At 43.3% G+C, this 26,290-nt stretch overlaps 3 protein-coding genes across 4 annotated transcripts in view; 2 read left to right on the top strand and 1 right to left on the bottom strand.

Annotated features, from left to right (window-relative positions):
- The window catches only part of LOC126000509 (histone-lysine N-methyltransferase PRDM9-like), a 770,602-nt gene that overhangs the window by 431,242 nt on the left and 313,070 nt on the right, over nucleotides 1–26,290 (top strand). The window lies entirely within an intron of this gene.
- Nucleotides 1–26,290, top strand: part of LOC126000518 (histone-lysine N-methyltransferase PRDM9-like) — a 322,719-nt gene that overhangs the window by 43,935 nt on the left and 252,494 nt on the right. The gene's annotated exons all lie outside the window — the stretch shown is intronic.
- Nucleotides 17,548–26,290, bottom strand: part of LOC126000506 (histone-lysine N-methyltransferase PRDM9-like) — a 160,501-nt gene continuing 151,758 nt past the window's right edge. Inside the window, exon 10 of the mRNA XM_049767756.1 lies at nucleotides 17,548–18,463. Within this exon, the coding sequence (XP_049623713.1) occupies nucleotides 18,327–18,463 (137 nt within the window). The 3' untranslated portion in view covers nucleotides 17,548–18,326. The remainder of the gene's footprint in view (nucleotides 18,464–26,290) is intronic.

Raw genomic sequence — 26,290 nt, 5'->3', positions numbered from 1 at the left:
CCTCATCCTCCATCCCTCCTTCAGTCAACCTCTTCAGGGACTGACTTGCAACAAACATATATGCAAAATCCATGACTAGGAAGTGAGTATAACAGTGATTGTTACCATACATAACCATGATTTTTGTGCTTTAACCTAAATAAGAATTTTAGCCCCCATGAGCACCATGTAATGAATACAACTAAGAGAATGCATACCTTGCAGTTCAGTGTATAAGCACCCCAACTTCATGTGTTACCTCCCCACCACATTGAGCACCACAGATAAAAAATATTTGAGCATCTTAGTAATGTGTATATCTGCTATCATCAAAACTACATTAACAACAAAATGAACAAAGGGAGTAAAAATAAGCTTAAAGGGGTGCCAGAATGATAACACAGGAGTAGTGTGTTTACCTTGCACATGGCTGACCCTGAAAGAAGTGAAAAACATACTTTTAATGAAAGCTTTAAAATATGATATGAATTTATTAAACTCCAGCCATAAGTTGCTTTTCAGAACCTGCCCGCTGGCCTCCCTGCTTCCCGCAGCTTTACGAGCCCCTGTGTGACCCACCTGCCCTCGAGATTTGAAGATGCTGCCACCTTGCCCCCCAGCCTCCCTGCTTCCTGCTCCTGTGAGGCCCACCTGCCCTGAAATCTTGAAATTTGAAATCATCTTTATCTCACAACCCCGGGCGCAGCTCTCCTATGTCAGTGCTCATTCCTGTTTCTTTTAAGATTGTGCTTTGATAGTAAGAATGAATCAACCTGTCTAAATTCTGTATAAAAAGAGACTGGCTTAAGGTTTCGGGGTCCGTAAACCTCTACTCTGCCACGGGTACGTTTTGGACCTCTGACCGGTCAGATAATATATGGAACTTGCTTGCATCATTGCTGGGCTCGAGTCTTTTTCATTACTCTGCGCCGGGCAGCTGGAAATCGGGTTTTCCGAACCCTGCAACCCAAGATGGAAGCAGGTTTGATCCCCAGAATCCCATATGGTCCCCAAAGTCAGGAGTGATTTCCGAGCACAAAGACTGGAGTAACCCCTGAGCACTGCTGAGTGTGGCCAAAGGGGGGAGCTTAAAAACCCTAGACATTGGGGATCAGGGAAATGGCTCCAAGATCTGAGTGATTTCTTGGCATTTTATGCCAAGTTTATGGTGGGTTTCAGTTTACAGCACTGCATCATCCCCAAGTCGTGATATGGAATCTATGTGCTACCTGGTATGACCTTAAAAGAAAAACAGTATTTGAGCAGAAGATTTAACTGAGTGAGGGAACACCTTCTTTGCATACTTGAGACCAAAAGTTCTATCTCTGGCATCCAAATAAAAAATTACATGCAATCAGTGTGGTTTATTTTTATGAAAGTCAAACTGGGGCTTGTTATATGTGTATATATGGCACTTTTAATTGCATGTGGATGACCCTGGTTTAAACTAGGGGCCCCACAATATACAACAAGATGTTTCCAGGTATCTTTATCATCACCTTGGCTCAAAAGTATAAATCAAGGCTCAGGATTTACTGAGGAAAGCACATTTTGTTCTTTTTTGGGGCCATGCTGCTGGTATCCAGAATTTGATCCTGGCTTTCTGTGTTCATTGTTTCATAAAATGTCCAGGATAAGAAGTAATCCAAAAACATCGGCAATGATGAATGGATACATTTAATAAATGTTAAAATGAGTGAATCAGATCCATAAGTACAGAGATAAAAGAAAACTTTAAATTTACGTTTACAATAATTTAGATGGAATTGGATGTATTGTGTTAGGCAAATGAGTCAGAAGGAGAAGGTGACATATGCATCATTTCACAACTCGGGTATCTAGGAAGAAGGAAACAAGAGAACACCCATTAAACACATCATTGTACTTGGAGAACCAAATTTGTACTTTCAAGTAGTAGGAGGTTGGTGGGAGAATGAAGAGGTAGACTACAGGTGACATACGGAAGAGTGGGCGAATGTTTATGGCATGCTGTATGGGCCAGGTTGTGTAGGGCTCTGGCATGGGGTACCACAATGAAACCGATGCAAGGATGAGTATGGATCTCTTCTAACCCATAGCCTTGGAGGCTATACCTGGAAAAGGAAGAAAGACTGTGAGCCACAGACCGCTCAGAGGGAAGCATTGTCAAAGCTATAGACTTAGTTTATTGAAGGTAAGGACAAGGCTTTTAAGGGCAAACTTAAGGCAGGAAACAGAATGTGGGTAATACAGCTTGCTCATTACAGCAACAAGATGGTATATGAAGGCAACAGTCACAAGGTACATGGCATCATTGATTTGGACAGTATGCAAAGCAGTTACAATGCCCATGGCATCATTAAATCAGGGAGTATGTAAAGATAGTAGTTGCAATGCTTATGGTACGATTAGCCTAGATAGTTTGTCCTGGATGACTTTCTTCTTAGTTCATCCTACATTCATAACAGCAGGGAACACAAGTCTCTGAATAGAAACTTTCTTTTTATATTCAAGGCCAGCTTGCAGAAATCTCTTTATTTCCCAGCCTCTCTCTTCACATCTCCATCTTTTTTTTTTTTTTTTTTGGTTTTGGGGCCACACCCAGCGGTGCTCAGGGGTTACTCCTAGCTGTCTGCTCAGAAATAGCTCCTGGCAGGCACTGGGGACCATATGAGACACCAGGAATCAAACCAACCACCTTTGGTCCTGGATCGGCTGCTTGCAAGGCAAACGCCGCTGTGCTATCTCTCCAGGCCCACATCTCCATCTTTTTACTCTATAAGAACCGAGTGAGTTATGCAGGAGAGGCTTGGGGCCTATAGGGTTTGTGCTTGGCTTAGGTTGTCCTGGTGGCACCTAAAGGATGTCCCAGAATCTTACCCATCATTGAATACCAAACAAACCTAGAGTCATGAGTTGCTGCTTATATAACATACACTGAAGCCTCTCTGTTTCCAGTTTGTACTGTTAACTCATTTACTACATTTACAGTTAGATTTACTACATTTACTAGCATTGCAACCGTGTGAAAACGGCTCTTAATCATGGCCACCAGACGATTAAAATGCAAGATGCAAATGTAATATCAAAAAATAATTAATGTGGGCCCGGGGAGATAGCACAGTGGCGTTTGCCTTGGAAGCAGCCGATCCAGGACCAAAGGTGGTTGGTTCGAATCCCGGTGTCCCATATGGTCCCCCGTGCCTGCCAGGAGCTATTTCTGAGCAGACAGCCAGGAGTAACCCCTGAGCAACGCCGGGTGTGGCCCAAAAACCAAAAAAATAAAATAAAATTAATGCTCCTGACAATTCAGTTAAAAGAGTAGTAAGCCAAGGAGACCAATTAAATCAATTTTGATACCGAGATGATCCCACCTCCACTCTCTTTTTCTTTGTTTAATTCTCACCTGCAATTTATTAATACAGTCCTCAGCCAGTGCATTATAGGTCAGTATAGATGCAGCTCTCCTCATGAAGGGCAGCACAAAGGCCTCCTTCTTTCATCCAGGCCTCGTTGATTTTGCAACACCACCTCAGCCAGTGAACATGAGGAAGTCGGCAGGTATGTGACAGTTGCCAATTTTAGCCAAATCCTTGTCAATTTGTAGTCTCATCCCTGCAATAGTGCATTCTGGGTTCCAAGGGCTGCTGCTCCTGTGGCTGCTCCTGCAAGACCTAGAAGGGAGGCAACAGTAATGGAGGCAACTGTGCCTGGGCCCTGATTAAAGTGAGTCATAGTGGCAGAGGAATACATATCTGGAACAGAACGCCAGGTAACTCAGGGAATCAACTGGACAATAACATATACCTGGGTCATTGCTTAAAAATGCTGATTGATATAGGCACTTGTAAGGCCTATATTTTTACACAGCCTTTGTCCGGTGGTAGAACTGCCCAATCAGAAAAAGGAGATGTCCAATTGGTAAAACTAAGGCAATAGGGGATAACTGTACTGTTTCCCTTGTTCACTATCTAGGCAGTGGCCTTGACCCTGGATCTGTCCAAATGTGAGACCCAGGGTGTCAGAGGTGAAACACCATTGAGTTTCAGTTGCATTTATATATATAAAAAGATTGATTAAGGGCAATAGCTTCATAAAAAGTGGGGATGCTTCAAAACAAAGCCAGCAAGCCTAAGTTAAATTAGGCCTGGTGGGACCGCAGAGATAGCATGGAGGTAGGCATTTGCCTTTCATGCAGAAGGTTGGTGGTTCGAATCCCGGCATCCCATATGGTTCCCTGTGTGAGCCAGGGGCAATTTCTGAAGTTAGATCCAGGAGTAACCCCTGAGTGTATATATTAGGCTTGGTATAGTTAAGCATAGCATAGGTGGAATTCACAATCTGCCAAAGAGCATGCTTAGAGGCCGGTGAGGTGGCGCTACAGGTAATTTGTCTGCCTTGCAAGTGCTAGCCAAAAGAAGGACCACGGTTCGATCCCCCAGCGTCCCATATGGTCCCCCAAAGCCAGGGGCAATTTCTGAACACTCAACCAGGAGTAACCTCTGAGCATCAAATGGGTGTGGCCCAAAAAAACAAAACAAAACAAAAAAATAAACAAAAAACCAAAGATCATGCTTGGTAGGTGTTAAACCTAAAAGTGTATGGGCATTGGCCCACTAGGGGTCATGATAAATTGGGATCTAAATATTTGTAACCCAGAAATCAGAGCAGTTGGACTGGGTGACGAAAAGCTGAGAGATGTTATAGGGAGAGCAGGAGGCAGTGTGGGAACAAGGGGCCATAGGTCCTATTTTAAAGGTAGGATAAATGATGATTAATTGGATTTTATAAAGTAATCCAGAATCATGGCCAGATGAATAAAATCTCTTTTTTTTATGGTTTTTGGGTCACACCCGGCAGTCATCAGGGATTACTCCTGGTTCTATGCTCAGAAATTGCTCCTGGCAGGATCGTGGGACCATATGGGATGCCAGGATTCAAACTACCGTCCTTCTGCATGCAAGGCAAAGGTCTTACCTCCATGCTATCTCTCCGGCCCTAGATGAATAAAATCTTTATCCCCACATAATTCCTCTTTTAAATTTTTCTACATTTTTATTTCCACTTTCTGTAAATTGTAGAAGCACAGGGTTACATTGAATTACCTCGGGTGAGCACACCGTTGATGGTATTTTGGTACTTTTAATAAAATCTTCGGGGGCTGGAGAGATAGCATGGAGGTAAGGCGTTTGCCTTTCATGCAAGAGGTCATCGGTTCGAATCCCAGCGTCCCATATGGTCCCCCGTGCCTGCCAGGAGCAATTTCTGAGCATGGAGCCAGGAGTAACCCCTGAGCACTGCCGGGTGTGACCCAAAAACCACAAAAAAAAAAATAAATAAAATAAAATCTTCGGTGTTATGCTTTATCCAGCTGCCTGAACCTATAGATTCACACCCCCCATGAGTTGTAGAAAAAAGGCCATGACCAGGGCATATGTAAAATTGTAAATCGCATAAATTATTTTTAGCACTTAATGTGGTGCAAACATAAGATGAATCACGTGGGTCATGGTACTCAGGTCCTGTCCAAGATATTTTAATACTGGGCCAAAAGAGGCCCACAAGGTCACACAGATCAAACTGCAAGTCTGGAAGCCAAGCTCTGGCTGGGCATTCACACCAGCTGTGGCTCGAATAACTTGCCATGTCTGATTAACTGGTTGGTGCTGTATGGAAGCTAACACCAGGTGGCCGCTGGGTAAAAGAAAAACAAAGAAATCTAGCAAATCTTCATTCTGCAAAACGAAAGAAAAGCTAACCTCGGGTTGGATCAGCCTGGATCGAATCATCAGTTATTTTACTAAGTCCATATTTAATATTTCTGACTGGGACCCAAGTTAGGTTCTTCCTGTGAGACACACAGCCAAAACCATGGCCTGCTGACAACAGAGGATCCCGACTCCTCCATTTCCCTGATTCTGGTCCTTCCAACAGACGTCACTTGGGGCTTGGCTAAGTAATTTTTCCAATGTCGGGCAAAGAGCAACAGCCCATTCTTCTTAATGGAAATTGAATCAACTAAATGTACAGGGGATTCTTATAACTCTGCATGTGGCTTGGGGGGACCATATGGGACACCAGGCGATCAAACCACAGTTTGTGCTAGGCTAGCACTTGCAAGGCAGATGCCTTACCTCTAGCACCACTGCTTCGACCCCTTTAACACACAATTTAAATGAAATTATAAATTATCACAAAACAAAAACTGATAAACAGAAACAAAATGAATAAAAAGCAAAATTTTCACAGTCCTTATACTTTAGGGGGATAGAGAAAAAAAATCCTTGATGTCAATAATTACCAAATGCAAGTTACTAGGAATGGCTTGGAAGTCTTTTATGGGCTGGTTGGTGATCTAATGTGACCAAGTTTTAGTTGTTCCTTGATTATATGGTTTAGAGCGTCCAGTTTAATCAAGGACCAAGGTCATCGTTCTCCCAGACTGGGTTCTCCTTCCGTTTTAATTTTGAATATCCATGGAACAGTGCCCTGAACTATTGGGGTTGTGGAAAATCCTTTTGTTTTTAGAAACATGTTCTCCTGGGGCTGAAGAGATAGCACAGTGGTAGGGCACTTGCTTTGTGCACAGCTGGTCCAATACACACAGTGGTTTGAATCCCAACATCTCATATAGTCCCCCATGCTTGAAAGGAGTGATTTGTGAGCACAGAAGCCAGGAGTAATCCTTGAGCACCGCTGGGTGTGACCCAAAACTAATATATATATATTCTTGCCTGCCTCAGTATATCCCGCCCTAACAAGTTATTTCTTTTGGTTTGTTTGTTTTGTTTTTGCTCACACCCAGCAGTGCTCAGGGCTTACTCCTGACTCTATGCTCAGAAATCACTTCTGGCAGGCTCAGGGGACCATATGGGATGCTGGGATTTAAACCACCATCTTTCAGCATGCAAGGCAAATGCCCCAGAATCCAATAGCAAAGAAAACAATTTGCCTCCTATGTTGACAGATTTCTTTCAGGGGCTCTGGCCACTAGGGATGGATACTACTGGAGGGCCACTGCTGACTGAAATTACAGTCAAGGGGCCATTTCCACACCAAGAAAAGTAATCAGTGCTATAGTTCTTAATATCCTTATCTGATCTTAACACTGTAAGGTGGGGTTTTTCACCTTCAAAGGAGAGTTTTCCATAGTGGGAAGAAAGAGAAAAAAAATGCCAGTGGTGGCAAAAACACAAGAACTAAAGTGGAAGAAGTCTGCCAAATTTTTTGGGACAGTTTTTTGCTTAAACCAATATGTGCCTTTTCATTGTGTTAGTTTTCTTCTGTGGGAGACAGGTCTTTATCTGGAGAGGCTTATTCATGACCCCTTTGACCTACCACCGGTGACTTTACTGCTGTCATCCTAGAGACTTTTATTTGGTAGGCCAATACCCGAAGAGATATTCAGACTACTTCAATGAAGAGGAATTTCACAGAAGAAAAGCAAGAGGTTTTTAGAATTAGAGGCACAGCAAAGCAGCTATAGTTGAACAGAGCCAGAAAAGAAGAGGCAGGAAAAGAAAGTATTAAATTTGACTCTATATATACTGAACTGCAAGAGTCGCAGAGTTCTATGCCTCCCCTGAAAAACGATTACCTGAGCCCTGAAACTTGCCTTGATCCACAGTGAGTTAGCAGCAGTTGGAAGCATCTTCTTGCCCCAAAGCATTCAGGCGCCAGATGTTGGCTGTGGGGTCCCCTCAAGGAGGCCGATGCAAAGTTGGTTAACGGTCTCTTCCAACCTGTAGACTCTGAGGCCGGACCCGGGAAAATTAGGAAAGACTGCCAGCCACACACCACTCTCAGGGAAGCATTGTCAGAGCAATGTACTTCATTTACTGAAGGTAGGGACAAGGTTTTTTGTTTTTTTTTTTTTGTTTGTTTGTTTTTGGGCCACACCCGGTGACGCTCAGGGGTTACTCCTGGCTATACGCTCAGAAATCGCCCCTGGCTTGGGAGGACCATATGGAACACCGGGGGATCAAACTGTGGTCCGTCCTACGCTAGCGTTTGCAAGGTAGACACCTTACCTCTAGCGCCACCTTCCCGGCCCTGGGACAAGGCTTTTAAGGGCAAACTTTAGGCGGGAAACAGAAAGGAGGTAGGCATTACAGCAACCAGAAAGTATGAGGAGACAGTGGTCACAAGGTACATGGCATTATCAATTTGGATGATATGCAAAAACAGCGGTTATAAATCTGATGGCAGGATTAAATCAGAAAGTATGTAAAGATAGCGGTTGCAATGCTGATGGCACTTTTAGATTACACAGGTTCTTTGACTTGGATAACTTTCTCCTTAGCTCATCCTGCACTCAGAATAGCAGGGGCCACAAGTCTCTGCCTGTGATACTGGAAGGCAAAATGGTTCTGTTCTGGGCCCAGAGAGATAGCACAGCGGCGTTTGCCTTGCAAGCAGCCGATCCAGGACCAAAGGTGGTTGGTTCGAATCCCGGTGTCCCATATGGTCCCCCGTGCCTGCCAGGAGCTATTTCTGAGCAGACAGCCAGGAGTAATCCCTGAGCACTGCCGGGTGTGACCCAAAAAAAACAAAAACAAAAACAAAAAAAAAAAAAAAAAAAAAAAAGGTCTGTTCCTCCTTATCTCTGGCACACTTCACATATCTGGAGTTGAGACAGCAACAGAAAGGAAACCACAGGTATAAGTTCCTATTTTCTAAATCCATCTCAGACTTATTTCTACCAGATTTACACATAAAACCAAGTAACCAAAATACCAAACAAAATCCAATGTTAGGAGCCATAGTGATAAGTCCAGCAGATAAGGTTTTTGCCTTGCATACACCTCACCCAAGTTTGACCTCCATCATTGCATCCCTCCAGGAGTGATCCTGAACAGTTCCAGGAGGAATATCTGAGTCCTACCCGGTGTGCCTCTCAAATAGAATCTCCTAGATTTTGAGAGCTGCTTCAAGTTCCATTTCAGAACTAAATGCTGTTCATCTCTGTACCAGTTTGCTGATATCAGAAACTTAAGTTCTTTTGTTTGATTTTTCTTTGTACTGAGTCTTTGCAAGATATTAGGATAATTATATTTAAGTGTTACTTTCTAGGGGCCGGGAAGGTGGCGCTAGAGGTAAGGTGTCTGCCTTGCAAGCGCTAGCGTAGGACGGACTGTGGTTCAATCCCCCCGGCGTCCCATATGGTCCCCCCAAGCCAGGAGCGACTTCTGCGCGCATAGCCAGGAGTAACCCCTGAGCATCAAACAGGCGTGGCCCAAAAACAAAAACAAAAAAAATGTTACTTTCTAAAGCAAATTGTTTTTGATGTCTCCAGTTTGCAATACAGATTATGGATTGTGAGGTCAAAGTGATAAACTCTACTGTTTAGAACATTGAAAAGGTTATACACACTGATTAATAAGCACTGATCAATTCTCGGGTCAATCTATTATCGCTGGCAAACATAGGCACCCAGGATTTTACTTTCATTTTTAAATTTTTGGGGGGCGGCCACACCTGCTGGTGCTCAGGGGTTACTCCTGACTCTGCACTCAGGAATCACCCTTGGTAGGATCAAGGGCCCTAGAGGATTCTGGGGATCAAACCCAGGTTGGCTGCTTTTAACACAAGCACCTCATACTATTACTTTGGCCCCTCCAAGCTTTTAATTTTTTATATACAGATTTTCCCCCAAATTTATATTTGGAAAAGATTTTATCTTTTATTCTCTCTCTTTCTCCCTAATATTTTATGAAGTATATTACACAGAGGTGACAAATGAGGACTGAAGAAAGCAAGGATACGAGGAGACCTTTGAGGGAGATCTGATGAGGAAGAAAGTAATTGGACTTGTAAAAGAGGAAGCCCTCTCCCTGGAATGTAGTGCCTGTTGGTCTTACCTCATCCAGTTTGCCAAAAATTCATCTGTTCTATCCACATACTCATAGAAATTTCTCCCTTTGTTGACCTGAGTTTAGAAAAGGAAGTTAAGAGGTTTTTTTTTTTTGTTTGTTTTGTTTTGTTTTGTTTTTTTGAGTCACACCCGGCAGCGCACAGGGGTTACTCCTGGCTCTACGCTCAGAAATTGCTCCTGGCAGGCTCGGGGGACTATATGGGATGCCGGCATTCGAACCACCATCCTTCTGCATGCAAGGCAAATGCCTTACCTCTAGGTTATCTCTCCGGCCCCGGAAGTTAAGAGTTTTTTTGGTGAGTCCGAAGTACAATGATCTCTACTGTCAACAGTACTTTTCACCTGCACAGCCTGTCTCTAACAGAGACCATATAATATGCTTCTTAGTCATCATCTGCTCTTTCCAGTCAACATGGCTATAAAAAGGACAACATCAAGTCAGGAGCCACTTCTCCGTTGGAAGCACTGTGCTCTTATCTCTTATCTACCCTTTTCATATGAGCTTATATATTCACGCAGAGTTCACTTAGTAGATATGCTACAAAAATCATCCCATTTGTCCATGTGCTATCACGTAAAAGGTGAAGACCCTTCAGTTCATGGGCAGTAGGGGAAGACATGTGGAAAGTCAAGAGAACAGGTCTAAAGTGCTTCTCACCAGCCAGGAATACACTTTGGCTGCTTCTTCATCATCTGTGATCTGGCCCTCATCTGGGCCAAAGCGCAGACCCACTGGCAAGTCAGAGGCCTCATTCCACTCTCCAAGTCCAGCATCAGGTATGCTTGATGGTCTGATTTTCAACCCAGGTGGTAGAGTGAGGGATGAACAGTTAATCTGACCCTTTGTTACTGCTCTATCATTTACGAATATAAGAGAGCCATTAACAGAGCAGGTGTCTATGAAGAAGTTCTGACAGTTCTCATAATCTGAATGGAAGAACAAAGGGATTATGCCAGGTTATAACTGGTGGGGTTCAGAGAGGCAATACTCCTGTAAGACTCTTGATCTGAATAACTCCAGTCTATCCTTGGAACCACTTGGTTCCCTGAGCACAGTGCCTGGAACAGACCCTGAGCTCTGCAGGGTGTGATCCAAACTCATACTGCAGTGTAGAACATGAAAGAGCGCTAAAAGAGCCCAGTACTGACATTAGCAGGATCACGTTGAGGGAATCAGGAGATCAGGACAGACTTCACCCCACAATGCCCTGCCCAGAGAGTGATTCTTGGTTTAGAAACTGGGAAGGAGACAGAAGTCCGTGCATGAGTTTGGGTCCCGAATGAAAGTGGCCAAACCACAAAACAGATGAACAACAGAATCTCTGCTCTCCACAGGCACATTGGCTATTGCACAGACAACAGGTTGACATGAAGTAAGAGTCCATTTGAGGGGGCCAAATAATACAGCAGGAGAATGAGGGAGCACATGACCCACCAACAGTGGACCTTGGCAAGCTCTGTAGTTCTCTGTGTCCCTCAGGAAATGAGCAATGAGTGAAAAGCCAGGAGTAATACTTAGTACTGCAAAAGCCCAAGTGTGACTTAAAAAGAGGCTGAGGACTGGAGAGAATACACAGTGGTAGGGTGTTTGTTTTGCATGCACCCAACCCAGGACAGATGGTGGTTAGAATCCCAGCATCCCATATGGTACCCTGATGTTACACCCCACTCAGGAAGGGCACACACTAGAAGTGCTTCTTAGCCTTCTTAGGTGTAGTGCATTCCTGAAAAAGAATTATTTGCCAAAAAGGCCCGCTTAGAGTAGTCAAATCAGTTGACCCTTTGCGTGGATTGTTTGGCTAGAATTCTAAACGTGGCTGTGACTACTTCTCTCTTTATTTTTGACCATTATTAGAAATCAGGCCTTGGGGCCGGGTGGTGGCGCAAGAGGTAAGGTGCCTGCCTTGCCTGCACTAGCCTTGGACAGACTACAGTTCGATCCCCCGGCGTCCCATATGGTCCCCCAAGCCAGGAGCAACTTCTGAGCGCATAGCCAGGAGTAACCCCTGAGCGTTACCGGGTGTGGCCCAAAAACCAAAAAAAGAAAAGAAAAGAAAAGAAATCAGGCCTCAAATCCCGCCAAAAGTTTCCCACTGACCAGTTCTCTGTGATCTCTGCTACCTTGGCGCCAAGATCATGTTTTTTCCAAAACTTAGCTCATGATGAAAGCAATTTTCGGTTTTCCCCAAAACTCTAAAACATTTCTCTCTCTTCCCACTTCCCTGAAAATTACCTGGTTTCTCCTCTTACCCAAAACAAAAGCTAACCCACAACAGAACTTCCTTTTACCCTCAGTATAGGTTCTTTAATATGCAGATTTTAGCTATGGCCTTCCATTATACTTCCCTGACCATCTCCCACTTTCTTTGTTCCTCCTAAATTACACCCCGCATTCCAGAGCTCACCCCTTAAAAGTCACCCAGCTCAAAATATAAATTTGTCTTTGTCTTTCCAGATGCAAGTCCCCATACATCGTGTGTGGTAATTTATTTCTACAATATTGTTCCATTTTCCATCCATTTCGTGTTCCCACTCTTTCCCCGTGAAAGGTTTCCCAGACTCCACGAAGAAGCTGCTTAGAGGCGCTGGCGTCTGCAGCACCCTGAACCTGCCAGGAGAGTTTTCTGAGAGCAGAACCAGGAGGATCCCCTGAGCGCCACCGTTGTGACCCAAAAACCAGAGAGAGAGAGAGAGAGAGAGAGGACTGGAGGTTGCTGGTCCTTATCCCCTAATGTCCTGCACCCCAGGTCTGTGTCTAAATGGAGATAGGGACCCTCCAGTCCCTCCCATGAATCCTCATTTCCCCAAATCACTAGGATGTTAGTAAGTTTGCACAAAGATATTTCAATTTATTTTATGTATTTCAAAGGCAGATTAGACCTATTCCTTTTTCCCCCAGGAAGTACACAGCTCAAAACCCACTTGAAGAAACCAAAGAATTAGTTTGCATTTTTTTGTTTTCTTTTTGAGTCATATCCAGTGGCACTTAGAAGTTACTCCTGACTCTGCACTCAGAAATCACTCCTGGCAGGCTCATGGGACCATATGGGATGTGTGGGTGACCGAGCACCCCACATGATCAAAGGAACTCTGAATGAATTTTCCACCGCCTGCCTGATTCAAGCCACAAAAGTTTGCATAGCCCCGAGCCAACAGGAAACTCTGCAAATAAATTTAGTTCAGCACACAGAATCTGGCTTAACCAGATTCCTTAACCTTTCCATAAAATCTGTTTTTTGTGCCTGCTCTCAAGCGTGTAGTTATAGACATGTTTTTGTAAAGTTTAAATTATGATCCTTATTGCTTGCACAAAAGAAAGATTTAAGTAGAAAATAGGCTAAACAAAAAATTGTATTTGCGTAAATATCAATTAGCTATTTGTTTAAAAATTTGCTTCCCCTCCCCTCATCCTGCCAGGTTCCTTCTTATCCTTCCCGCCATCAAAATGTGCTCCCATTGGTTAAAATTGTTGTACTTGTACAAATCTGATTGGTTTATGTTTCAATCCTATGTTACTACTCCTCCCACTGGAGCAGGGCATAAAAACCCTGCTCTCCCCTCAATAAAGCCTCTCGACTGGCAACGTCACCCTGAGCCCTTCACTAACTTCTGCAGCTTAATTTTTTAGGTGTTCACAAAAGAACTTAACACTCGCGAATTATTTGTAGTTGCTTTCTGCCTTCTGTCCTGGTTGAGAGAAAGCTGCTGGCCGGAATTCTCTCCCAGTAAAGGACAGGAGCAGAGGCAATTGCAGGGATGCTGGGAATCAAACCCAGGTTCATCCTCGGTAGGCTGTGTGCAAGCAAATGTCCTATCATTGTGCCATCTCTCCAACTCCCTAGTTCCCTTTTTAGTCCAGGAACTGGGGCCATTGTGAGCAGGAAAGAGATTCTCCATCGTCAGTCTTTGCTGAGGGTTGTGCTCTCATGGGCACTTTAGAGAATACTGTTGTTTTTTTACATTATTGGATATTAACTTTAGTATTTAACTCAATAAATACCAATTTATTTGCATGTTCATGAGATGGGAAAATGAATCATTGAAACTCTGGTCCAGTGATAGAAGTCACGGGACTAATCTGGATTCATGCTAAAGAGTAGGAATAAAAGCCTAAGAATCTTAACCCATAGTCTACCATGATCTCTGTGCAAAGACAGAAACTCCCACTGACAAACTAGGCTGACAGGACATGCTACTCTCAGACAAGCCTCTGGTAGGGCTATCTACTCAGTAAATCTTGAGAACCTCTGAGTGCAACCCCCAAACTAAAACAAAATAAAACGAAACAAAACAAACAAAAACCAAGATAGACACAAATGAGGAAATGCTTAGGGTCTGGAGGGCTTCCAGACTATGGACTGAATGCTCACCAACTTCCCCCTTTGATCTTTAGTTTTCAGACTCTATCCACCTGGTGGGGCAAATGGAGTTAAAGGATGAAAGTTCTTATCCAATGTTTAATTAAGCCTCAGTGATTCTTCAAAAGGCTTGGAGGAAGAAAAGAGACTAGGGCAAAGTTTCTGTTTTGGGGAAACAGCTGTTTTAGCTGTTGAGTGTTTTAGCTACACTATGTATTGCTGGGTAACAAACCCATTTAGTCTTGTGTAAAGCAAATGCTTTACTGGTCGTGCTATCATTCTAGCACCATCCGGTCCCTAATTTATTTACATTTAATATACCTACATGCAAAGTTCCAAGGCTACCAGGGCTGTTGGCTGAGAAGCCCAAAGCTGCCTGGGCCCAGTGCTACAGGTTATCAGGGGCCTGTTGGGTCCAGCTGTTGGGTGGGGGCTTGTGTCTGCTCAAGATGTCAACATTTGGCAACTGTCCACCCAAAACTAAGAGGAGAAATGGAAACCAAATATGCTTTTTATGTCTCCTGGAGTCTGAAGCCTGCCACCACTGCCAGAGGTTTCAGCGAGGTAGGGGGGAATTCATCAGCCAGAGGTGGCCAGAGAGCCTAGGTTCAAAGAATAGCTACAAAGCAGGCATCTCCAATTATTTATCTTTGTGCCCGGTGGACCAGCAGGCGATGCTCGGGTCACAGTCCTAAGCCACCCTGCAATGATCAAACAACTTTTTCCTTTTATACCCCACATCACTAGGGATCATGTCTAAGGGTGTGTCCAGGTTGAACAAGGTGTGTCCAGGTTCAGTGGGGTTATTCAAGAGACGTGTAAATTTTAATACTATATATTTTAGCAATTAAATACTATACCCAAATACCTTGCTTACAAAGTTGTTCATGATTGAGTTACACTGATGCAGTGTATACCCTTAATGTCCATTGCTCACCACTAATATGCCCAATTTCCCTCCTGACCTCTTGCCTAGCTGCCTCTGGGCAGACAATTTACTTTTCTTTCTCCCTTTTCCTTTTTATTATTTTTTTTTGGGGGGGTCACACTTGGCAGTTCTCAGGGGTTACTCCTGGCTCCACACTCAGAAATTACTCCTGGCAGGCTCAGGGAACCATAAGGGATCCCGAGATTCAAACCAATGACTTTCTGCATGAAAGCCAAATGCCTTACCTCCATGCTATCTCTTCGGCCCCTCTTTTCCTTTTTAGATACTGGTTTACACTACTTTTAGATGGGGAGCTACTCATATTACATTGTCACTGTCAGAGTGGTCCCTTCTTTTATTTATTTGTTTTTTTTTTGGGGGGGTCACACCCAGTGGTATTCAGGGGTTACTTCTGGCTCTGCACTCAGAAATCGCTCCTGGCAGACACGGGGGACCATATGGGATGCCAGGAATCAAATTGGGGTCTGTTTGGGTTAGCTGCATGCAAGGCAAATGCCCTACCACTGTTATTGCTCCAGCCCAAGAGTGGTCCCTTTTGTGGCAGAGAGAGAACAAGGAGGTAGGGAAATTGCCTTGCATGCAGAAAGATGGTGGTTCAAATCCCGACATCCCATATGGTCCCCTAGCCTGCCAGGAGCAATTTCTGAGTGCAGAGCCAGGAGTAACCCTTGAGTGCTGCCAGGTATGACCCCCCCCCAAGAAAAAACACCCCCCAAGTGTCCCTTTTGTGCCCTAACTAGACTGCTCCAAAGTGGTGGCAAGCTTCTTACCAATGACTGGTTTTACTAATCCTCATCTCTATTATTCTTGCCATACTATTTTATTTCCCCCTTATATCCCACAAATTAGTGAGATTCTTTTTATGTCTATTCTATTCTATTCTCATTTCACCCAGCATAAGACTAGCCACATCCTTCCATGTATAAGCAAATTTCATGATTTCATTGTCCTTAACAGCTACATGGCATTCTGTAAAATTACCCCACATGCCATATCTCCAACCCCAGGTGAACGAGTCTAAAACAGAGTTGCTGCAAGAAATAAACCGAGCCAGGCTGAGGGTGAAACAGATATTCTTGCAATTTTCTACCCTATGAAGATACAATTGCCTACCAGAACTGCCTTTTTATTGAGTACAAAGACCATTCCCAGGCAGGGCAGTAAAGACAAAATATGAACAGATAGGCCAGTCCTGCCCAGGTTTACATATAACACAATCTGTGTTTTGGTGTAAATCCAAGTTGTAAGCAAACAGATAAAAAGGAACCCGGGATTTTCTTTGTTTTAGGTGAAAATACTGTTATAAACAAATACAAAGAAACCAGGGATGATCTTTGTTTTGAGTAAAATAAGGTGTAATCTAACGATTATCCCCTTTTTTGTTCTAAGCATTGAGTCTGGTACATAAATTGTGTCCTACTGTTCTCTGCAGGAGGTGGGAACCCCAGATCCAGAACTTACAAAAGTAGTTATTTTGCATAAATATGGAAAATAGGTTGGGAAATTAAAAAAAATCTTTCTCTCACTTGGCAATCAGAAAAAATGTATTTCTATTCAAATTAAACCTGAATCTATGAACACATTCCATGTCAAAGCCCATCACTCCACAGAGAAAGTTCAGAATCATCAGAATCCGTCATCTCCTCACCCAGCACAGCTGCCTCTCCTTCAGGTCTCTGACAAATTCCAATGTGGAGTGTTACACTGTGGCTTTTGCAGAGTAACACAGGGCCATGCCCTCAATTCTCAGATCAATTCGACGTGGCCTATCCTGGTGGACTTTTCTGCAGTAAGGGTGACTCTGCTCTGGACCTTCTGTGTGCCACCATCTTTAGGGTCTATCCTTCCCATCTATTCAAGCCCTAGTTCAGGGATCTGCTGTACCCAGTGCATCCAGAAGCTGCTGAAGGTATATTTTGACATCTAGCACCACATTATGTCCAGCCAGACTTATATCTAATTACAAAATCAGGAGTCAGACCTGAGCATTGTCATCAGTGCATTCAAATACACAAAAAAGGGGCCGGAGCCGTGGCACAAGCAGTAGGGCATCTGCCTTGCACACACTAACCTATGATAGACTGTGGTTCAATCCCCCAGTGTCCCATATGATCCCCCCAAGCCAGGGTTGATTTCTGAGCGCATAGCCAGGAGTAACCCCTGAGCTTCACCAGGTGTGGCCCAAAGAACAAAAGAAATACACAAAAGGACTTACCCAAGGAAATCTGGATGTTTCTATGACTTCACCTTAAATCTGAGATTTTCGACATGAGCCAAGCAACAATTAGTAAATTAACCTGACTGCCATCAATAGTTTATTAAGGAATGATTCTCTTTAGAGTTTGGTAAACATTTTCATCCATAATATTCCCTGCTGGGTTTGAGGAAGAAAATATTTGAGATCAGAATTCTATCAAGACAATGTTTATTAGTGAATAGGGAAAAATATGTAGCTAGATAATAGCACATTTCTCTGGCCACCACCTTGGGTATGAGTTTTGTTGGCTGCATTTGTTGTCTGTGGATGCTTCAGTTATTTATTGTTCTTTAGTCACCTCTGCTTCAAACACAGAGCTCCAAACTTGTGTTTCCTCTAGTGTCTCATTTAATATAACCTCCATCTGAAGCCTCATGGACACTTCCTGCAAAGACGCGTCTTCTCCCGTGTCCTCTGATTCCTTCTGAGACTTGAACTTGTGCTGAATCCTCACCCACGGTCCCTCAAACTCAGGGATTCCTCCAAGTGTATCCACTTGTGTTTGATGTGAAACCTGATGGAACTTGCCCACACTCAATACAAAAATAGGGCTTCTCTCTCATGTGTCTGATGAGATGTGACATATCACTGAAGCCTCATCCACTTCAAACATTGGGGTTGTCCAGTGTGTCCTCTGGTTTCTAAAGAGATGTTACCTCTACTGAAACCTTGCCCAAACATTGCAAAATGGCTTCTTCCAAGTGTCCTCTTGTGACTGATGAGACTTGACATATAACTGAAGCCTCACATACACTCCTTGTAAACGTAGGGCCTTGCCTGTGTGTTCTCTGGTGTGCCAGGAGATTTGAACTCATGCTGGAGCCTCGACCACATTCTCTATAAAAATTGGACTTCTCTGTGTCCTCTGCTGTTTGATGAGATATAAACTCACACTGAAAACTCGCCCACACACTCAACAAACATGGGCCTCTACCCTGTGTGTGTCCTCTTGTGCTTGATGAAATTTGACACATCATTGAAGCCCCGCCCACACTCCCTGCAAACATACGGTTTCTCCCCTGTGTGTATCCTCTGATGTCTGATGAGATGTGATGAGAGATTGAAGCCTCGTCCGCACTCCCTGCAAACATAGGGCTTTTCCCCTGTGTGTATCCTCTGGTGTTTGACGAGATTTGAACTCTCACTGAAGCCTCGCCCACAGTCTCTGCAAACATGGGGCTTCTCCCCTGTGTGGGTTCGCTTGTGTTTGATGAGACTTGCTACAACACTGAAGCGTCGCCCACACTCACTACATACATGGGGCTTCTCGCCTGTGTGTGTCCTCTGGTGTCTGGTGAGATGTGAACTCTCAACAAAGCCTCGCCCACAGTATCTGCAAACATGGGGCTTCTCCCCTGTGTGTGTTCTTTTGTGTTTGATGAGACTTGATACATCACTGAAGCCTCGCCCACACTCACTGCAAACATGGGGTTTCTCCCCTGTGTGTGTTCTCTGGTGATTGATGAGATGTGAAGTCTGACTGAAGCCTCGTCCACACTCTCTGCAAACATAAGGCTTCTCCCCTGTGTGTATCCTATTGTGATGGGCGAGACCAGATATATCACTGAAGCTTCGCCCACATTCTTTGCAAATATGAGGCTTTTCCCCTGTGTGTGTCCTCTGGTGTTTAATGAGATTTGACTTCTGACTGAAGGGTCGCCCACAGTCTATGCAAACATGGGGCTTCTCCCCAGTGTGTGTCCTTTGGTGTGCGATGAGATTTGCACTTACACTAAAGCCTCGCCCACACTCTCTACAAACATAGGGCTTCTCCCCTGTGTGTATCCTCCTGTGTTTGATAAGACTTGATATATCACTGAAGCCTCGCCCACATTCTTTGCAAACATGAGGCTTTTCCCCTGTGTGTGTCCTCTGGTGTCTGATGAGACGTGAACTATCACCAAAGCCTCGCCCACACTCCATGCAAACATGGAGCTTCTCCTTTGGTTGTGTTCTCTGGTATTTGATGAGACTTGACCCTACACTGAAGCCTTGCCCACACTCCCTGCTAACATGGGGTTTATCATCTCTTTGGTGTGTCGTGAGATCTGAACTCACTTTGAAGCTTTGCCCACACTTCCTGTGAACGTAAGGCTTCTCCACACTGTGTGTCCCCTGTTGTGCCATTGAATCTGATTCATCTGTGAAGCCTTGCCCAGGCCTTACATACTTGTCTCTTAAAATTCTTGGCATTCCCATCTCTAGAATTACTCTACCTGAATCCTTTGGATTTTCTTTCTGACTTGGGTTAGTTTTTTCCTCCAATGCCATCTGTTTATCAGAGCTTGCTATTTCACTGCAAAATAATCTAGAAAAGGCTGTTGAAATACTTTTAAGCCTCAAATTTGTCGACAAAGGTACGGAACTTTCTTTGTGCTTTTGACATTCAAATTTGTCATTCTGTGGCTGACATTGGTTCTGGTCACGTAGATAGAAATTCTCTGATTGAGGGTGCTTTCTTGTAGATGTTGCTGGGAGAAAACAAGGATGACTACGTTTCATGTGACGACTTAGGAAGTTCTGACTAGAGAAGGTGAGAAAGCAGGAGGGACATGGATGAATTTCTGGCTTTGGATCTGTTAAAAGAGGAAGTTTTCGGTTAGATTAGATGCTGTCTGGACCACAGCTGTATCTTCTGATAAAGTCTGTTCTCCTAGCTTTCCTTATTTTATTTATAAAGCAAGATAAAACTTTCATTCTCTGAAAGAGAATGGTGGTTTTTTGATCGGTTAGATTTGTGGGACAGAAATGGAGGTTCCAAGAACATACTCCTGACTGTATTCTGGGAAAACGCCTGGCAGGCGTGGAGATTAGTATGGCATGCTGTACTATACCTCTGGCCCCAAAGCAGTATGTTTTGTCATACCATTTGCATTCATATATCTTGCAAAATTCAAACTTCATTTCCAAAAATTATGGGGTTTTTTGTTTGTTTGTTTATTTGTTTTTGGTCCATACCCGGCAGTGCTCAGGGGTTACTCCTGGCTGTCTGCTCAGAAATAGCTCCTGGCAGGCACGGGGGACCATATGGGACACCGGGATTCGAACCAACCACCTTTGGTCCTGGATTGGCTGCTTGCAAGGCAAACACCACTGTGCTATCTCTCCGGGCCCAAATTATGGGTTTTTTATTTGGGTCAAATCTCAGTGCCCAGGGGTTACTCCCATTATTTTCACTCAGCTAGTATGAGTGGAGGCTGGGAAAGACCATTTAGGTTCACAAGGATTTAATATGGGTGGCTGCATGGAAAGCAAACATCTTACCCACTATACTTTTGCTTCAACCTCTATCCTGAAACTTTTTGACATAAGATCTTAGTGACCTTTAAATACAAGACACTCTGAAGTAATATAACACTGTGTTGTGGTTTCTAAAGACAATTTTTCTCCTTAGATGTAATGACACTTGAATTCATAAGGTGCTCATCTTTAGTAACTTACAATAAGCTGGAAGAAATGAATGTCAATGAGAAGTACCTCACTTGGAGTTGTAACAATAGAGGTAGGATAGGAGTATGCTTAAAGAGATTACATGTAAATAAATTTGAGTTGGGGCGCTAGAGATAGCACAGTGGTAGGGTGTTTGCCTTGCATGTAGCCAAACCAGGACTGATGGCAGTTCGATTCCTAGAATCCCTGAGCCTGCCAGGAATGATTTTTGAGCACAGAGCCAGGAGTAACCCACTGAGCACTGCTGGATGTGACCCAAAACCAAAATAAATAGATTTGAGTCTTGCAAAATACAAAGTCCTATTTAGTGCCTACAGACATACTACAAATTTTCTGGTGAATTCCTGGTATGTAGACAATCACAATTCCATCCCTGTCACAATCTGGTCCACCAATCAATGTCAGTAGTGATCCTGAGCAAAACTTCAAGCGTATTCCCTTAATATTAATCGGTTTAGACTAATCTCTCTCTCTCTCTCCAAACCCTAAAAGACATATTTAGGAACAGAATCACAATTCATGAGGTAAGGCCCTAGTTTTCATTCCTGAGCACTGTGTGGCCCTGTGAGCACTCTGGATGTAACTTAGTAACCCCTACAGAATTAAAATGGTGGAAGAGATTTTGCATGCAGGTTTAATCCCCAGCCTAACTGAGACCCAACACAAGCACTGGATCTCAACTATGCTGTGAGAGTCAGTGAGAACCATCAGTGCTGGCCTAGATGCAGGGAGAAAGAAACTATCCTTCAGTGCTGGATGGAATGCCATCTAGTCCAGTCTCTTGGGGAAACAATGTTGATATTCCTCAAAAAAAACCCTGGAAATTGAGATCCCATATGATTCAACAATACCTCTTCTAAGGATAGACTCAGAAACACAATAACACAGTACAAAAATCTCCTCCACACTCCAGTGTTCATTGCAGCACTACTTACAATAGCCAGATCTGGAAATGACCCAGGTGCTTGACAACAGATGACTGGCTAAAGAAACTGTGGTATATATTTACAATAGAATACTACGTAGTCAATAAGAAAATTGAAGTCATGAAATTTGCTTATACATGAATAGACATGGAGATTATGTTCATATTATGAATCAGAGGAGAGGGATAGACAATAATAAAGCTTATCAATGGGATATAATAAACATAAAAGACAATTTTGTACTAATATCAGGACAAAATAGACAGTAGGGCCGAGAGGACCAGTCCACAATATCAATCTTGCCAAAAAGAACTGTGAAAGAAGCAGAATGCCTGTCTCAGAGACAGGCAAAGAAGTGTACAGAGAAATTGGTGATGGGAAAGTGGAACTGGGGAAGGATTGTGAACATTTTATAAAAGAAATCCAAATAAGAACATTTCTGTAACCAGGATACTTAAATTAAAAAATTAAAATAAAGACGTCAGGCTGGGAAAATCTACGCCCGCCCAGTGATTCCCGACTGTGAGTGTTGCCTGTGTGTGTTTTTCCACTGTCCTGTCTCCAAAACCTCTTGGGAGTGGGCTGAAAAGGGCCCAGAAAAATAGCACTCCCAGAGGCTCACCCAAGGGCTGGAGCACCAAAGAACTGTGTCGGACCATGAAAACCGGCTATCCACAGTATTCTGCAGAAAGGAAGGTCACCTGTTTGTGACGTCAGGCTGGGAAAATCTACACCCGCCCAGTGATTCCCGACTGTGAGTGTTGCTTGTGTGTGTTTTTCCACGGTCCTGTCTCCGAAAACTCTTGGGAGTGGGCCGAAAAGGGCCCTGAAAAATAGCACTCCCAGAGGCTCCACTCTTTCTATCCAATGAACCCCACCACAACACACAGAAAAAAATCATACTACAAGCAGGAAAATGGTGAAACCTCGCAGGCAATCAACATGCACAGAGAATGAAGACGATAGCTCAGATGACCTAAAAAACTTTGACCATCTAATTAACCTCTCAGACAAGGAGTTTAGAATAGCAATATGGAAGATGTTTGCAGAACTCAAAGAAAGCATAGATCAATCTGAACAAAACACAAAGACAGAAATCAGAAAACTCCAAACTGAAATAACAGATCTGAAAAACACTGTAGCTGAACTGAAAAACTCAGTAGATGGCCTCGACATTAAATCCTATGACAATCATCTCCCTCAATGTCAATGGACTAAATTCACCAATTAAAAGACACAGAGTGGCAAAATGGCTCAAAAAGATGAATCCAACCTACTGTTGCCTACAAGAAACACACCTGAATAGTCAGAACAAACATAGACTCAAAATCAAAGACTGGAGGAAAATCATCCAATCAAACAACACACTTAAAAAAGCTGGGGTGGCCATATTAATATCTGATGAAACCAACTTTATACTCAGAAAAGTTGTAAGGGAAAAAGATGGACACTATGTACTAATGAAGGGATATGTGCAACACGAAGAAATCAGACTATTAAACATATATGCACCCAATTAAAGACCAGCAAATTATCTAATACAATTACTGACAAATCTGAAAGAAGACATCAATAACAACACAATAATTGTGGAAGACCTCAACACAGCCATGTCAAACTTGAAAGGTCAATCAGACTGAAACCCAACAAAAACATACTAACCCTGAAAAGAGTAATGGAAGAAAGAGGACTCGTAGATATATATAGGACACTCCACCACAAAAAACCTGGATACATATTCTTCTCCAATGTACATGGGTCATTCTCCAGGATAGACCACATGCTGACACATAAAACACACCTTCATAAAATCAAGAGGACAGAAATCTTGCAGGTTACCTTTGCTGACCATAAGGCTCCAAAATTAGATGTGAACTACAAAGCCACACAGAAGAAAAACTTTAACAATTGAAAATTAAGGGGCCGGGCGGTGGCGCTGGAGGTAAGGTGCCTGCCTTACCTGCGCTAGCCTAGGAGACGGACCGCGGTTCGATCCCCCGGCGTCCCATATGGTCCCCCAAGCCAGGAGCGACTTCTAGCGCATAGCCAGGAGTAACCCCTGAGCGTTACCGGGTGTGGCCCAAAAACCAAAAAAAAAAAAAAAAAAAAAAAAAAAAAAAAAAAAAAAAAAAGAAAATTAAACACCCTGCTACTGAACAACCAGGGGGTCTGAGAGGAAATCAAAACTTTCCTGGAAACAAGTAATAATGAAGACACAAACTGCCAGAATCTATAGGACACAGCAAAAGCAGTCCTGAAATTTTCCTATACATGGATGTACATGGAGTCTATTATGCTGAGTGAAATAAGTCAGAGGGAAAGAGAGAGACGCAGAATAGTCTCACTCATCTATGGGTTTTAAGAAAAATAAAAGTCATCTTTGCAGCAATCCTCAGAGACAATGAGAGGAGTGCTGGAACTTCCAGCTCACTTCATGAAGCTCACCACAAAGACTGGTGAGTGCAGTTATAGAAATATCTGCACAGAGAACTACCATAATCATGTGAATGAATGAGGGAACTGGAAAGCCTGTCTGAAGTACAGGTGGGGGTGGATTGGGGTGGAGAGAGATTTGGGACATTGGTGGTGGGAATGTTGCACTGGAGAAGGAGGGTGTTCTTTACATGACTGAAACCTAATCACAATCATATTTGTATTCAAGATGTCTAAATAAATAAAGAATATACTAAAAAAAAAAAAAGAAAAGAAATACTTTTCTCTCAAAGAGAAGAAAACTGTCATAGAAGCACACTGGGAGGATTCGGGGAGTAGGGAAACAGTATATTGGTTGTAGAAACAGTATGCTGGTAAATGATTGGTTGCTGGAACATTGTATGACTAAAACACAACCACCAACAACTTTGTGCCTATGTATCTCTCAGCGATTCAATAAAAAATTAAATTAAAAAAATTAAAATCAAAGAATTAAGTTGAATGAAACCTGGTGGAAAGCAGCAATATGGGTGGGTGAAATACACCTTATTTTCAAGTAATACATTAGCTGACAGGATATGCAAGAGATTGGGACAATCATAATGAGTTGGCAAAATCCACATTAGCTTTATGCTGACTCACTCATGAATAGTTTAAAACTACAGACAAAATGTATTTGTGAGTGGTTCTGAGAGAAAGCAAGACTGATAAGTTCCAGATCATCTGGGACTCAGCATAAAGGGTGGCAAATAGGAACAGGAGAGGTCCTGCACCATTGATCTGGGAGTCTGATGCCCCAACCCAGGGGTGTCATCTCACACAGGCCCATAACATGCCACACCCGTACCATGCTGAGATCAAGAGGATTATCCCACACTCACCTGCAAACATGCCTCTTGGCAGCATCTCCAGAGTTCCATCTTCCAACCAGGTGATCAGCTCAGGTTTTACCTTGCAATGTCCTGCCCAGAAGCACAATTTTTGTGTTAGATAATGAGAAGGGGACAGAAGATTGCACATGATTTTGGGTTTCTACTGAAAGCCACCAAACCATGGAACAGATGAGGAACAGAATTTCTGCACTCCATATGCAAGTTGGCTATTGCACAGATGAAAGCAGGTTGAAATGAAATCAAATAGTCTAATTAAGGGGGCTGTATAATACAGTGGGATGGGGAGTCGAAAAATAGCATGGAGGTAGGGCATTTGCCATGCATGCAGAAGGATGGTGGTTCGAATCCCGACATCCCATGTGGTCCCCCAAGCCTACCAGGAGAGATTTCTGAGTGTAGAGCCAGGAGTAATTCCTGTGCACTGCTGGGTACGACCCAAAAACAAAAACAATAACAAAAATAAATACAGTGGGGGCCCAGGGAGATAGCATGGAGTAGGGCATTTGCCTTGCATGCAGAAGGTCGGTGGTTCGGATCCTGGCATCCCATATGGTCCCCTGAGTCTTCCAGGAGAGATTTCTGAGCATGGAGCCAGGAGTAACTCCTCAGTGCTGCCGGGTGTGACCCCCCCCCCAAAAAAGTAAATACAGTGGGAGGATATGCGAACACATGGCTGACCTGCATTTGACTTTGGCACCTTCTGTAGTTCCGTGTTCCTCAGGGAATAAGCAATGAAGAGCTAGGAGTAAAATGAAGTACTGCCAAAGTCCAAATGTGTCTTAAAAAAGGAGGCTGGAGGTTGCTGGTCCTGAGCACCTACTGTCCTGTACCCCATTTCGGGTCTTTGAGTAGAGATAGGGACCCTTCAGTGTCTCCCATTAACTCTCCTTTCTCCAAACAACCCAGATAACTAGTATGTTTGTGTAAGGGTATTTAAGTTATATCATATATTTCCAGGCAGATTGGACCCAGTATTTGTTTCTCCTTAAAAATTATAGCTCAAAACCTAGATGAGCAAAGCAATGAATTAATTTGCAATATTTTATCATATTCAACTAACCTGATATGTTCAGGAAAATCATCTCTAAAACAGATATGTCTCAAGCCACATTTTACAGAACAAGTTCAATAGATCACTTTCTGAAACACCCTGAAACTCTAGCATTTCAACCTATAAATGCAAAGATAAATG

The sequence above is a fragment of the Suncus etruscus genome, assembly GCF_024139225.1.
Source record: "Suncus etruscus isolate mSunEtr1 chromosome X unlocalized genomic scaffold, mSunEtr1.pri.cur SUPER_X_unloc_1, whole genome shotgun sequence".
NCBI classification, from domain to species: Eukaryota; Metazoa; Chordata; class Mammalia; order Eulipotyphla; family Soricidae; genus Suncus; species Suncus etruscus.
The sequence above is the reverse complement of the archived record's forward strand: the minus strand, read 5'-3'. Positions and strand labels throughout refer to the sequence as shown.